The 13,906-nt window shown below is 60.8% G+C and overlaps 5 protein-coding genes across 5 annotated transcripts in view; 4 read left to right on the top strand and 1 right to left on the bottom strand.

The window, feature by feature from the left end:
- Positions 1-618: 618 nt before the first annotated feature.
- GGTG_06266 (mitochondrial presequence protease) lies at positions 619-4,114 on the bottom strand. The gene is made up of 2 exons (XM_009224082.1): positions 3,633-4,114; positions 619-3,566 (listed from the first exon to the last, which is right to left on the bottom strand). Exons 1-2 carry the CDS (start codon positions 3,935-3,937, stop codon positions 806-808), a joined length of 3,066 nt encoding a protein of 1,021 aa, XP_009222346.1. The 5' UTR covers positions 3,938-4,114; the 3' UTR covers positions 619-805.
- A 565-nt stretch (positions 4,115-4,679) lies between these two features.
- On the top strand, positions 4,680-7,209 carry GGTG_06267 (hypothetical protein). Its single transcript, XM_009224083.1, has 5 exons — positions 4,680-5,237; positions 5,362-5,633; positions 5,735-5,883; positions 5,965-6,208; positions 6,293-7,209. Exons 1-5 carry the CDS (start codon positions 4,979-4,981, stop codon positions 6,788-6,790), a joined length of 1,422 nt encoding a protein of 473 aa, XP_009222347.1. The 5' UTR covers positions 4,680-4,978; the 3' UTR covers positions 6,791-7,209.
- A 258-nt stretch (positions 7,210-7,467) lies between these two features.
- Positions 7,468-10,447, top strand: GGTG_06268 (hypothetical protein). The gene has a single exon (XM_009224084.1). It carries the CDS (start codon positions 8,441-8,443, stop codon positions 10,079-10,081), a length of 1,641 nt encoding a protein of 546 aa, XP_009222348.1. The 5' UTR covers positions 7,468-8,440; the 3' UTR covers positions 10,082-10,447.
- A 303-nt stretch (positions 10,448-10,750) lies between these two features.
- GGTG_06269 (hypothetical protein) lies at positions 10,751-12,160 on the top strand. Its single transcript, XM_009224085.1, has one exon. It carries the CDS (start codon positions 10,865-10,867, stop codon positions 11,921-11,923), a length of 1,059 nt encoding a protein of 352 aa, XP_009222349.1. The 5' UTR covers positions 10,751-10,864; the 3' UTR covers positions 11,924-12,160.
- Positions 12,161-12,202: 42 nt separating this feature from the next.
- Positions 12,203-13,906, top strand: part of GGTG_06270 (hypothetical protein) — a gene marked incomplete at its 3' end in the record, with an annotated part of 3,053 nt that continues 1,349 nt past the window's right edge. Inside the window, exon 1 of the mRNA XM_009224086.1 lies at positions 12,203-13,833. Within this exon, the coding sequence (XP_009222350.1) occupies positions 13,041-13,833 (793 nt within the window). The 5' untranslated portion in view covers positions 12,203-13,040. The remainder of the gene's footprint in view (positions 13,834-13,906) is intronic.

Raw genomic sequence — 13,906 nt, forward strand, 5'->3', positions numbered from 1 at the left:
CATGGGGGAGGCCACCTGAGGTTGCTAGGTATCCAAAACCTAGGTATCTAAAATACCTGCGCCTTCGCATTACGCGGCTTGATTCGGTGCGGCAACCCCGTCCAGAGGCAAGCCCCGCCAGAAGTATAGTCCTGCACCCTTTCCCGCATGACGTTATCGCGGGGAATTTCTTCTCTTACCCGTCTGCCATTCGTCCCCTCAACTCGAGACGGGAGCTGCGCGCCATCTGGCGTAGGTGAGGCTTACGACTCCTTGCTAATTCGTCCAAGTCGCCGGCTTGACCCGGTATAGATAGGCCAGCGCAAAAGCCCGCAGGGACAAACCGGGTGACCGGCGCAAGGGGCAAGGTTAGCATGTACTCTTCATTTTAGTCCAAGCTCCCAAAGCTGAAGAAGTTGGTTCTGAAAAGAGAGCCACGGCTCTGGGTCTGCGTTTGACCGCCGTCCACAGGAGCCTGTACTTGATCTTGCGCATTCTAAGTGTCCTCGGAGCCATGGGGACCCGCGAGGATCGGCCACCGAGGAGTATCGTATCTGAGCGCTGTTTCTTTTCATCTCACATGCAACACGGACAGTTTCGTGCTGCCGGCATGGAGCCCGCGTCTGTCGGCTTGGAACCCGGGCGGCTGTTGTTTGTTGTCTTGTTGGTCGCGTGCGTCCCGTCTACTAGCCCACTTGCTTTTGAGAGGGGTATCATTGTGTATGTCGTGAGAGTGTTTCTACATGGTGAGTATTACAGAACCCCAGCGGAGAGTCCAACCCCTTGCGCCTGCAAAAGGGTGCGGTGCATAGGCGCACTGCTTTCTTTATTTGACGTTCATCTCACGCATCGCCCATGAGTGGTCCGCCCACTCGGCCTTCTCGCCCAGAAACACGACCCTCTCATCCTGAGACTGAAGTGCATCAACGATGTACCTCTGCGCAACCTCTTGGACTTGATCGCGCGTGACGTCGAGGAGCTGCTTGCGCCGCGCGCTCCTCATGTCCCCGGTAATGCCGTACAGGAACTCGCTCATTCCTTCCGAGTTGACCGCTTTCGGTGCGTCCACGCCCTGGAAGACCGAGATCTTGGCCTCCTCGAGGTCCCGCGCCGTCCACTCACGGTCCACGGCCCACTCGCCTGCACCGCGCATCACCTTGAGCGTGTTGACAGGGTTCGGGTCGCGGTACGAGTAGAAGCCAAACACTCCGTCCAGGGGACGCGTGTAGGCACCGCCCCCGTAAGCGCCACCCTTCTCGCGAATCTCATGGTGCAGGTGTTTGTGCGTCAGGAGCTGCGAGAGGATCTGCAGTGGCGCGCCGTCTGGCGAAGTGTACGAGACGGTGGGGAGAGCAAGTGCACCATAGTACACCTGGTACGGAAGGGGGTAGAAGGCTTTGGCGTTTCTGGGGAAGGCGCTCATGGTGTTCTTGTCCGCCGACCCGGCCATACCGCCACTGCTTTCGGGGAGAGCGCCCACAAACTTGGCCAGGGCCGCTTGGTTTCCCCCTACGCTCTCTGTGCCGCAGGTAATCGCAGCGCGCATGCCACCCCCGCTGAACGCAAGCTTCTGGATGGCCTTGAGCTTGGCAATCACGTCAGCTAGCTGGTCCGACTCGGGCCTGCTGGCCAGTGACGTGATCAACTTGACCTGCGACAGCCCGCTGATCTGCTCATTCAGATACCCGCCAGTGCTCAGACCGGCCTCTGCCGCCCTCCTGGCGTAGGCATGCCCCGACGATGCGATGTTGTTAACAACGCCGTCCGCCGAGGCCTGCAGCAGCTGGCGAATGTGCGAGACGGCCTCGGGGCTGTCGAAGTTCGTTTCCAGAACAAGCAGCCGCAGAAGCTCAAACATGTCTTGGACATTTCGGTCCAGGGCCATGCCGGTGAAGATGAGGCCCTCGCTTGACTGCCTGAAATCTCCAGGGAGTGTTGAGGAGTGGTAACCAACTGAGACGCCACCGGTGCGGAGCTTGATGCGGTCCTCCAGCTCCTCCATCGACAGGGTCTTGGTGCCTAGGCGCATGATGGCATCTGTGAAGAGTGGGATGAACGCCCTAAGCTCTTCGGGAAGATGCGCCAAGGTATTTACGGCTCGGAAATATGTCAACCCGTTGGTAGGGGCTTCGTACCACTGGGTCTTGACACCGCCGGTCTGCTCATGCCTGAGCACAACCCGCTCTTTTTCTCTTGGGATGTCTTGGACGTGAACAGTGGGCAAACAGCTCAGGTCTTCACTGACAGATTTACCCTGCTCTGCGAGCAGGTGCAACTCCCTTTCTGTTAGCGTCTTCTGCCCGGCCGCCTCGCTACCCATCACCTCCGAGATTCGTGCGATCTCAGCCGCAAGTCTGGCCTCCTCCTCTTTCACCAGCTCAGCACCGAAATCGGCCGAGGGGGTCATGGTGAACGTCAGCGTGTTGTCGTTGAGGAGGTATTTGTCCAGGAGTGCCTCAAGATAACCTCCCCCGGCCATGCGCTTCTCAAACTCGTTAATCGTGTCGTTCCACGCGAGCGAGTCGAAGATGTCAATGCCGTTGAACCACTTTGGCTTTAACCTCTGCAGAAGCGACATGCCAAAATTTGCCGTCTTGTGCTTTAGGGAGAGTTCAAGTTGGTGAAGATAGCCATCAATCTTGGACCTCTTGAAGCCTTGCTCACGCGTCTCCCGCAAGATCTTTTGCACCTCGGACTTGAGCCTGGGCACGTCCTCTTCCTTCACCCCGGTCAGACCGATGGAAAAGATGCCTGACCTGGCAGAGCTGTCGTATCCGGTGTTTGGGCTCCAGTCGATGCCCAACCCGGACTCGATCAGACCCTTGTACAACGGCGAGCCGTATCCGTCCATCAATAGGCCCGAGATCAGCGATAGTGAGAAGGACTCGACAACATCGGCAGTGTCCCCAAGGACCCACGAAACCGATGTCTTGAACTGTCTATCGGGGTCCACGAGTGGGTCGACCGGACCTGACATGGTGACATCACGAGGGCCATTGCTGAGATCGATTGGGCGGTGGACCTTGGAGACCCCGTCCGCAAGGCTCTTCTCGAAGGCGCTGAGCTGGGCGTCGATCTCCTGAAGATGGTCGGCGAGCGGCATGTTGCCGTATGTGAACAGCTTGGCGTTGCTGGGGTGGTAGTGGTCGGCGTGGAACCGCTTAAGCTGCCCGTATGTTAGGTCGGTGATTTTCTGGGGATCACCGCCCGAGTTGTGGATGTCCGGGAAGATGTGGTCCTGGAACCGGATGTAGTACAGGTACGACGCATCCGACATCTGGCCCTTCATCTCGTTGTACACCACACCCTTGAAGACTAAGCGGCCATCCTCGGGTTTGGCCGCCTCGCCGGCCTGGGCCAGGGCCTCGGGGTTTTCGGGGCCAACTCTCCAGCCCTCCTGCCAGAAGTCCGTCTCTTTCAAAAGCGGCCTGAGAGTGGCGTCCAGGTAAACGGACATCAGGTTCTTGAAGTCCTGCTGGTTTGTAGTCGCGAACGGATAGAAGGTGTGGTCGGATGCCGTGAAGGCGTTCATAAAGTTGGAAAGTGTTCGCGGGAGCATCTTGAAGAAAGGGTCCCGTATGGGATAGCTTCAGCCGTGGCGTCGCGTCAGCGGGAGTTGGTCTTTGGTCCATGGCCTGAGCAGGCAGACTGACTTTTTACTTCCGCACAGAGTGGTGTGCTCGAGAATGTGGGGGATGCCCGTGTCGTTGGGCGGGTTCGTCTTGAAGCCGATGGAGAAGACATTGTTGCTGTCGTCCCTGGCGATGTGGAGGTGTTCGGCGCCTGTCTTGTCGTGCTGGAGCTGCAGTGCCGTGAGCTTGAGTTCTGGGACCTGCTTGACGCGCTTCATGGTGAAGCCGTGTAACCTCTCGCCAGGGCTGGGGTACTGGTGAGAGACACTGGCAAAGGACCTGCGGCCCGCGCCGCGTGCGCCATGGGTGGCGCGCCGTAGCATCATGATGGAAAAAAGGTCGCTTCGACGATGGATGAAATGAAGACGGGGAAGAAGGACCTGATGGTCGAGCAACGGTGAGGTAGTGGGAAGGTCGGTGGAGTAGGTGTGAAGAGCCCCGCCTGCGAGAGGTCTAGACGAGAAATCTCTTCAGCCAGGACAAGAAGAATGAAAAAAAAAAAAAAATACCTACGTCAACGGCACGCGAGATCCGCCAGGGCCGAATGAAGACCAAAGGGCTAGAACGACCGGACCGATCGCCTCGTGGGTTTCGATTTTCAGGTGTTTCTTGCAGGGATCGGGTCTTGGAAGCTGCACAAGCTGAACAGGTACCAGGGATCAGAATTGGTACTGCGGTGGGACATCCCCTTGAGAGGTAAGGAGAGGAACGGCAAGAAAAACAGCAAATAAAAAAAAAATAAGAAAGAAGGAGAGCAATAAGGACAGTGCATTTATCACAGGACAATTTTGCTGTAGCAAAATGTATCTTGTTGCAACAAAAAACGGACTGAAAGGCTCCCCGCACTAACAATTGTGATGCCTGTGACCTGTGTGGATGCGAGGGCTCGCCAGGCGGTACCTGCCCGCAGTGGGTGGTGGCGGGCGGAGCAAAGGTACCGGACCTCTGGTGCTCAGCTTTTTGCAGGCTGTGGCTCATCGGGTGGCACCAACAGCGGGCGACCCACCAAGGCTGCTCAATGAGGACATGCGACAGCCAAATTCAACACCTCCCGCTCGCACCTGAGCCGCGCATTCGAATTTGAGGTCTTTCTGCCTATCACGAAACGTCCTGCTGTCCTTGCAATCCGCCAAAGTCGGGTAGCAAAGCTTGCCACCGCCGCGCCTTGCCTGTAAAGAAGGCACCAGGAAATTGGCTGGGCCCCTCTCGGCCGGCCATTGCCCAGTCCGATCGCATCTTTTACCATCGACCAGCCGACAGCTTTGGAGCCAGCAGCCGCCTGCGTGTGTGCCCGGCAATCTCTGCCTCGCAAATATCTTTTGCAGGCCCGCAGCCGCCGCGACCCGCCGACTCAGACTGCCGTGTGTATGGCCAGCGCCATGTCGGCCGTCAACTCCGCGTCGACCCAGACGCCCGCACCCCCGCGCCCGGCAGCAATGGCCAACGGCACAGCCCTCCCGCCCAAGGGCGACGCCCCCGCCTCCGCCGCCGCCGCCGCCGCCCAGATGAGCAAGAAGTCCAAGAAGAAGGCGCTTGACTCGAATGAAGCCTCCAAGCTGGTCGCCGCCCGCATCTCCCAGCTCGAGCTTGATGCCGCTGGGGAGAAGGACCAGGAGATCGAGATCGGTACGATTGTGACACCAGATATTTGCTTTTTCCCTCGTACTTTCGGAGCTGGCGACGAGACAGCCTGCCGGGTAGGACGGCCATGTGCTAATTTGGGAGTACGCAAACGCCCCCGTTTGTGCAGAGCGCGAGGTTCGCAAGGCAAACCGTGAACTCAACTCGCAGACGGCCAAGATGGACAACCTTCAGAAAATCGACCATCTGCAAAAGCGATGCTCCGATCTCCTGGCTGATATGAAACGCCACGAGCGGGAGAGCATCAAGCAGAAGAAACGGGGCGACCAGCTACAGAAGGAAAAGGACCAGAGCCGCACGGAACTCACCAAGACCATCGGTCTGAAGGAAAAGCTAGAGAAGCTGTGTCGCGAGCTGCAGAAGGAGAACAACAAGCTGAAGGTTGCACTCAGTCCTTTGTTTCCCCCCTCGCCTGGTCTGGCCTGCTGTCGCAAGGGTTGCGTGGTTGGCGGTGCGCTAACTGGGGCCCGTCGGAACGATAGAGCGAGAACAAGACGCTTTCAGACAACCAAGTGCGCAACCAGAACTCTTGGGATGAAAAGTTCTCGACGCTGCTCCAGAAGCTGGACGACTACCAGAGCGACAAGGACAACCCAAAGAAGCAGATGGTGGACATGGAACTCGAGGAGCTGTGAGTCTATGCGCCAGCGTTTTGCCATGTCACCAACCAAGGCAGTATGAGGAATGGCTTGGCTCACGTGTCCCCTTTTAGGTTCCGTATGCGATTCAAGTCAATGATCGACCAGTACGAGCTTCGCGACCTGCATTTCCACTCGCTCATGCGCACCAAGGAGCTGGAGGTTCAGTTCAACCTTGCGCGGTTTGAGGGGGAGAAGAAGCGGGCCGAGTCAGAGATCACGCGGTCGCGGCAACTCAACCAGCAAATTCAGACCTTCTCCAAGACCGAGGGAGAGCTGCGTACCCAGCTCAACGTCTACGTTGATAAGTTCAAACAGGTTAGCGCTCCTGACGACTCTTCCCCCTTGGCGTCGACGACGACGCGGCGACAGGAGCAGAGTTGATAGAAGAGCAACGGCTAGGTCGAAGACACTCTGAACAATAGCAATGACTTGTTTCTCACGTTCCGCAAGGAAATGGAGGAAATGTCCAAAAAGTCCAAGAAGCTGGAGAAGGAGAACGACGGGCTCAAGCGGAAGCACGAGCTCATGAACCAGAACATCTTCAAGATGGCTGAGGATCGCACCAAGAACCTCAAGGAGCTGGATGAGCTTAGGAAGAAGTCGGAGAAGCTCACGAGTATAATCACGCAAATGCAACAGCAAGGACGGGGCATCGCGGCTACGGGATTGGCGGCAGGCGGCGGGGAACAATGCTTCCCCGAAGGGGAGGAGGGCGAGGGGGAGGGGGAGGAGAGCGAGTACGACGAAGAGGAGTATGAGGAGATTAGTGACGAGGGCGGGGAGGGGGACTACGAGGACGAGGACCTCACGGAGGAGGAGGCGCATCCGGAACAGCCTCAAAAGTACGGGCCTGAACGGCCGCCGCCGGCTCCGGCCGTCTCTGCCAACGGGTGCTAGTTATGCCCGCTCGTCTGTAGACTGGAGAAGCTGGCGTGCGGCGCCGTTTCCTGTGCCGCCTCTGCCAAATCCCTGGTCTGCCACTAGTTTTGGGAAGGGCAAGAGGCGAGGGAGGAGGTCTGACGTTTGTCGCACGGCCGTCCCCCTGTGTCGCATCTAACCAACCTGGCCTGTAGCACTACCTTTCCGCCCGACTCTAGGGCTCTAGGCGGCGTCTGGAGTCGGGCCCGGAGACGGCGGTCCTTGGCCGAGGAAGCAGAGATGAGTCTGAGCGCACCGTATATGCATTATACCAACATCTTCATACCACCAAGACGTACGCACAGAGTTGGCAGGACCTAGAGGTACCTAGAGGTAGGCTTTTGGAAACAGCCGCCGCGCAACTAGGCCCACAGTTTTGAATAACAGCGAATCGCCCCTCTTCTCATGACATGAGATGGGTTTTGTGTGCGGTTCCTCTACCTGCGGCTCCACGGCGCCTCGGCCTCGCTCGCTGGGCTGGGCTGGGGGGGCAGCACTACGGGCACTAGGGGCTGAGGCTAGAACAGTATTAACGGCAGCAGTTGACGCAGGCTGACGGAGTTGCGTGCCGTTGCCGTGAGCTGCAATGAGGTCATTGGCCTCGCCCGAGGCAGACCGGGCGCTGATTGGGCGGGTGGCTCTTGGCTGCGTCCGCTAGTTTTTAGGGGTGTTGGGGTCCATTCGCCCGCCGCTGGTGCTTGTAGTTGCGTCAGTGGAGAACCTCCAGTGCGCTGCAGGCTGGGCTCCCGACCCTGTCAGTGCCATCCAGCGCATCTGAAATTGTTCTGGTCCAAGTTGTTCCCTTGCACCTGCTTGCTGCAGACTCCACGTCCGCGACCACTGATCGACCCATCGACGACACGACGCAGCCCAGTTGCCCAGCCCAGGCGCCCAGCCTAGCCACGGGAGCAGCCTTTCCGCAAATGAGTCGTTGCGCTGCCAACGCGCACCCAACGCATGTCGAAGATCGAGCAATCCGCTAAAACGTAGTTCCATCCCCGTCGACCTCTCCCGCCATCGTCACCCCTGCGCGCTCCTCCCGTCCCCGTCGTGATTGAGGCTTCGAACAACCCGCAGCTCGTTCTCGCGGGCTCTCCCGCACCCGCCCGCGCCCTCGACCCCAGCCACCGCTGCCCGTACGGTGCAGCCCACGTCCCGCGACACGGAACCGTTGCCCCCGATGCCAAACTGAAAGAGAAGGGCCCTGCCGAACCACGCTATACCTTCCATGCGTCTGGTCCCTTGCCTCGGGTCCTAGGACGAATCCGCGGCCCGAGCCCATCTTTCTGTCTCCTCGGGGCTGCTGCCCGCACCGACCATCGCGCAGGTAGCGTTCAGTGTCGCCAAACGGCTCCTTTTTTGGGGCTCCTGCCGTTCCAATTCTTGTCAACATACTTTTTTTTTCGCCCACGGAGTTTTCGTTTTGCTTGGTCGCGTATAATCATCGCCCTGAAGACGCCAGTGACGTTGGGCAGCACGCCACTCGCGTCGACCTGATCAAGATATCGGAGGAAAGGGCGGTTTGCATGGATGGTTGGACCATAGGAGGCGAGATCTGAAGAATAGCAAGAAAAGGAGGAAGTTCAAAAGGCAAGTTGGGGAAATAACAACAGCAAGAGAGCGGCGCAAATGTCGTTCCTCGAAGACCCGCGGCTGCGCCAGCGGTGGAACCAGATCTCGCACGATGCCGAGGGCGTGGCCGAGAACGCGGCGGCGGGCATCTGGAAATTCCAGCACCGCTACATCGCCCCGTGCCTGGCCAACGTCTGCAGCTCGCTCGACGCCTGCACGGGCGTTTGCCTGGGCGGCGACCGTGAGGAGCGTGCCCGGCGCGCCCGCGAGCGCGAGTGGGGAGCCCGGCGCACAAGAGCTGAGTACAACTTCGACTTTTACGACGACTGGGACGACGACGACGACGCGCTCGCTGGCTACGGGTACTACGGCTACAACGGCGATGGAGGCGGCGGCGGCGGGAGCGGCAGCGGTGGTGGTGGTGGTGGCGGCGGCGGCGGCGGCGGAGGGATCCTGGGCACCGACTGGGACCGCCTGCTGGCGGGCACGGGTGCCTCGTCGCGGAGCCGGCACGGAGGCGCTGGCGCGGCGGGGGCTGGTGGTGACGTGGTGGAGCAGCCGCGGCGCAAGGGCACCATGAACTATGGCACCAGGCGCAAGACGAGCGTCCACGAGGACCCAACCGTCATTCCCAGCACGTCCACCTTTGGCTTCCTGGGCCGCCTACCTTTCAAGATCGGGGGCACCCTGCGGTATAAGCCTAGCGCGGCTAATCTGCAGGACCATCCGGGGGCCGTCCACCCCCACCACCACCACGGCAGCGCGGGCGAGCGGCAACCACTGCTAGGCGGCGGTGACGACGACGAGGACGCGGGGGCCGAGTATCACGGTGGTGGCAGGGACGGCGAGGTAATATTCCAGCGGTCCCGATTGGGCAAGGAAACGGACGACGACGACGAGTACTACGACCGGCACGGCCACCGACAACGAGGGCCCGGCGGCGAGGGGATATATAACCCAAAGACTAGGAAACGGAGCAGCACGACGGGATCTGGTGCTACGTCGGACTCGTACCGGTCCCGGGGCGACCTCTTCCCGAGCGACGGGGAAGGAGAGGAGGATGCCGTGCCGCTGGATGACGAGTTCGCGGTGGCGTTGGACCGCGTCACGACGGACGACCGGAGCAGCAGTATCGGTGGCGGTGCCGGCAGGACGCGGAGCGTCAGGAAGGGCAAGAGGCGGGCCGACTCGATGGGCACCAACTCGCGAGGCGGCGGCGGCGGTAGCTATAGTCCTGCCATGATATCGCGTAGCGTATCGCGGACCACGATCACGTCCATGGCCACAACCGCGTCGTCGACGCAGGCCGTGGCGTCGCCGTCGGTGATGAGGAGACCCAGCTCACCGTCGGGCTCGGCGCCTGTCATGGGAGAGGCGCGGCAGCACTTGGAGGACAAGGAATATCCAGTGGGGCGCCGCGGGCCTGCGCCACCATTGGCGCATCAGAGCCCCCGGTCGCCCGAGGTGCACTTTGACGACATCCCGGAGCCGCCGCCGTTTTTACCTAGGGACGATGATGGCTCCTTAGGGCACATGGTAGGGGGTGTGGTGGAGGTCGAGATGCCCGACCAGTCTGCGACAAATTTGGACGTGGCGGCCGTCGCGCCGGCTGCTCCAGCGGCAAGTCTAGACACGGCAGCATCAGGCAGGTCAGCGGAGCAAGAGTTCTTCCCCGCCATGCTGCCCAACTTTCGATAAAGGACGAGATGGGACGAGGCTGGGATGATGATTACGGCAAGCATAACAGGGCGTTGGCGGGTTGGGAATGCCAAATTATGGGATTCGTTGTGATGTGATACGAGACCTAGACGCTTGGGCTGGCTGTGCTGCTCTCATGGCCAGGCAGCAAGAGACGCACCGCACCGTTCAGGTATTATATAGTTATGGTGGCCTGCATTTTCTTTTTAGCATTGCGTGTACCAATATTTACATATTTTTCTGTCGTCTATCTTTGCATGTTCGCAACCTGGGTCTCGTCAAGATAGCATTTTGGTACAAGATAAGCAGCAGTCAAGCACGTCGCTCAAACAGGCAACGAGCTCGCTTCCCCGGGGCTGCGGTGGGATTCTCAGATGTACCTCGGCTTCTTCCCCGCACTTGTGCCTGTCGCGCTTGCAACCCCTGGATCCAAGCCATCCGCTGTTGACCGTGGCCCAATCCTGGCAGCCACTTATACAGGTCCCAGGGATCACAAACCCTAGTGCTGTAGATGCAAGATACATTTTCTTCCTTAGATGACCAAGCCAAACTGATGTACCACCAGGATCCACCCCTAGGACCTGTGCATTGTGAGCCGCAGTTACGTTTATATAAGCCCTTGATCTTGATTCTTCTCTCTATTCTTTTTTTTTTCAATTTTTTTTATATCTGGGTTATCTAGCTTGATCCTTTTACTCGCCGTCATCCTCGACGTCTTGTTTGATACAGACACGCACGATCTTAATAACAACAAACAAAAGGACGAAACAAAACAAAACAAAAATGGCCGGTCCCATCTCAACGCCCCTCACGGAGCTCCTGGGGATAAAGCACCCGATAATCCTGGCCGGCATGGCGCGCGTGTCGGGCGGCAAGCTGGCCGCGGCCGTGTCCAACGCGGGCGGTCTCGGCGTCATCGGCGGCTTCATGTACACGCCGGACCAGCTGCGCGAGATCGTGGCCGAGCTGAAGGCGAACCTGGCCTCGCCCGACCTGCCCTTCGGCGTCGACCTGGCCCTGCCCCAGGTCGGCGGCTCCGCGCGCAAGACCAACCACGACTACACGGGCGGCAAGCTCGACGAGCTCATCGACATCACCATCGAGTCGGGCGCCAGGCTGTTCGTGTCGGCCGTGGGCGTGCCGCCGCGCGCCGTCATCGAGCGCCTGCACGCGGCCGGGATCCTGGTCATGAACATGGTCGGCCACCCCAAGCACGCCGTCAAGGCGCTCGACCTCGGCGTCGACCTGGTGTGCGCGCAGGGCGGGGAGGGGGGCGGGCACACGGGCGACGTCGCCAGCAGCGTGCTGATCCCGGCCGTGGCCGACGTGGCGGCGCGGTACCGGCCCGCGTTCCTGGGAGGAAAGCAGACGGCGCTGGTGGTGGCGGCCGGCGGGGTCGGCGACGGGCGCGGGCTGGCGGCCAGCCTGATGCAGGGGGCGGCGGGCGTCTGGGTCGGCACGCGGTTCGTGGCGGCGGCCGAGGCGGCGGGGAGCGACGAGCACAAGGAGGCCGTCGTGTCGTGCGGGCTCGACGGCACCGAGCGCACCCTCGTGCTGAGCGGGCGGCCGCTGCGCATGAAGACCAACGACTACATCCGGAAGTGGCACGCGCGGCCGGACAAGATCCAGGAGTTGTGCGACAAGGGAGTGGTACCCATCGAGCACGACATGGAGGAGGGCGTCGAGGACATCGACCCGCCACACCTGATGGGGCAGGTTGCCGGGAACATCGACAGGGTCCAGCCGGCGGGTGAGATTGTGGACGAGATGGTAGCCGGGGCCGTCGAGATGTTGAGGCTAGGCGGGTCGTACCTGTCGGCAGGGGCCAAGAGCAGGCTGTAGCGTGTCGATGGCTTCGTTTTTGGGGTGGGGAGTGGCTAGCTGTTGGGCACGTTGGCACCTGTTGTGTTTCATATATCCTTCTAGCTTCATCTATAGATCTTTTCTAGCCTCCTGTACAGTTCCTCTCTAGCTCTGTTTTATTCCCTCACAATCCACCCCGTATATGCGCCCTCTCACTACACCAAATGCAAACCATTCTCACCGCATCTGCAAAACACACCACAATCCCCGACGGGTCGGTTCCAGGCCGCGAACCGTCTCTTGCCGGCGCCTTGTTGGCGCTGCCGTTATCGCTTGGGCTTCCTAGCGTGCTGACTGGCCGCGCTTGAGAAAAAAGTTGCCACCGGGAAGAACGACAAAACGACCACTGGGGCACTCTATTGGGCCCTTTTGCTGCCCACCACCACCACACACACCTCAGCGCACGCTTGATCCCCGCGCCTCTGCCCCTCAGCCGCTGATCGCCGTGGGCCATTGTGCCATCTCGACCAACCGCGGCCACACCACCACCTCGTGGCAACGCGGCCGAGAGCTGCACCCTGAAAAAAAATAAAAATGAAAAAAAGGACCCCTCATCCGTCGAGTCGCTCCCAACTTCCGTTTTGGGTCCGCTAGATCGCGGTCTAGACGGCCATAGAAGGCAGCCCCTGGGGCGTGTTTGACTTGGGACTTTGGCCATGGACGGGAGCGAGCTCGACAGTGTAGCGGCGGCTTGGGATAAGCCATAAGATCGGCGGCTGTCCCCCCCACCACCACCACACCTATGAGGAATCCGATGCGAAGGGGGCCCTTGCCGATGCCGCTGAAGACTTTTTCTGATTGTGTTTTGGAAACACTCCCATGCTGCCCTGGTAGGCTTGTTGCCGGAAGGCTGTCGTGCGGGCTTGTTACTACTGTAGTCGCTCTTCTATCTCCTTCTCCTTTGCATTGCAACTGCCTTTTCTCGAGTCGTCCGTCCGGATTGAGTTTCACGTCTACGCCTGTAATTGGTCGCAGCTGGTCGCTCCTTGCCGTTTTGGGGGCCCTGGCCAAGGAGTGCTCTGCTTCCAAGCACCATATCCCTCGGCTCCACGGCCGGCATTGAGTCGGGGAGGCAAGCGACTGCCGGCTCCTCGCCATGGCTACGATTACGGCTACGGTTACGGCCATATCCACGGAGCCCTCGCCCGCCAGCAGTAGCAGCACCACCGGCAACACCGTCACCACCATGGCGGCCAGCAACAACAACAACAACACCACAGACACCGACAGCCCCGTCACGGCTCTCATGCGGACCGCACTGGACGCGCTCGGCAGCCGGTCGCGCTCAGTGGCGGCCTCGCTGCGGCTGCAGCGCGACATCATCGTCGACGGCTGGGCCGACCGCCTAGGCGACCTGGCCGAGCGGTACGCCGAGGACAAGCGGCAGGCCCGCGCCCACGCCCGCCGCGCCCGCCACTCGCTGGCCGACCGCCTGGGCCGCCGCGGGCGCGACCGCGAGGAGCGGGCGTTCCCGCAGTTCGCCCGCCTGCCCGCCGAGATCCGCCTGCAGATCTGGGAGGAGGCCCTGCCGGGCGCCAGGGCCGTCATGCTGCGCGGGCCCTGGGGAGCCCCGGGAGGCACCCTCCGCGACGAGCTCAAGTTCGTCCTGCCGCGCTTGGTGCGCGGGGGCAGGAGAGGGAGCCTCGGCGGCGGCGGCGGCGGCCCGAGGAGTGGGGCCGATGACGATTTCGACAACGACGACGGCCGCCGCACCCTCGCCGGCGGCTGGACCAGCAGCACGCCGCCGCCGGCAATGCTCCACGCCTGCAGCGAGTCCCGCGCCGTGGCGCTCCGGCGCTACTCGCTCGTATTCGCAACCACCGACGACGACGACGACGACGACAGCGGCAGCAGCAGCAGCAGCGGGCGCATCTACGCGGACCTAACAAGTGACGTCGTGTGCCTGTCGAGCGGCGAGGTGTCGGGCGCGGGGCGCTCGGCGCTCTGGCGGCGGACGCGGGA

This window comes from Gaeumannomyces tritici (assembly GCF_000145635.1).
Source record: "Gaeumannomyces tritici R3-111a-1 unplaced genomic scaffold supercont2.3, whole genome shotgun sequence".
Taxonomy (NCBI): domain Eukaryota; kingdom Fungi; phylum Ascomycota; class Sordariomycetes; order Magnaporthales; family Magnaporthaceae; genus Gaeumannomyces; species Gaeumannomyces tritici.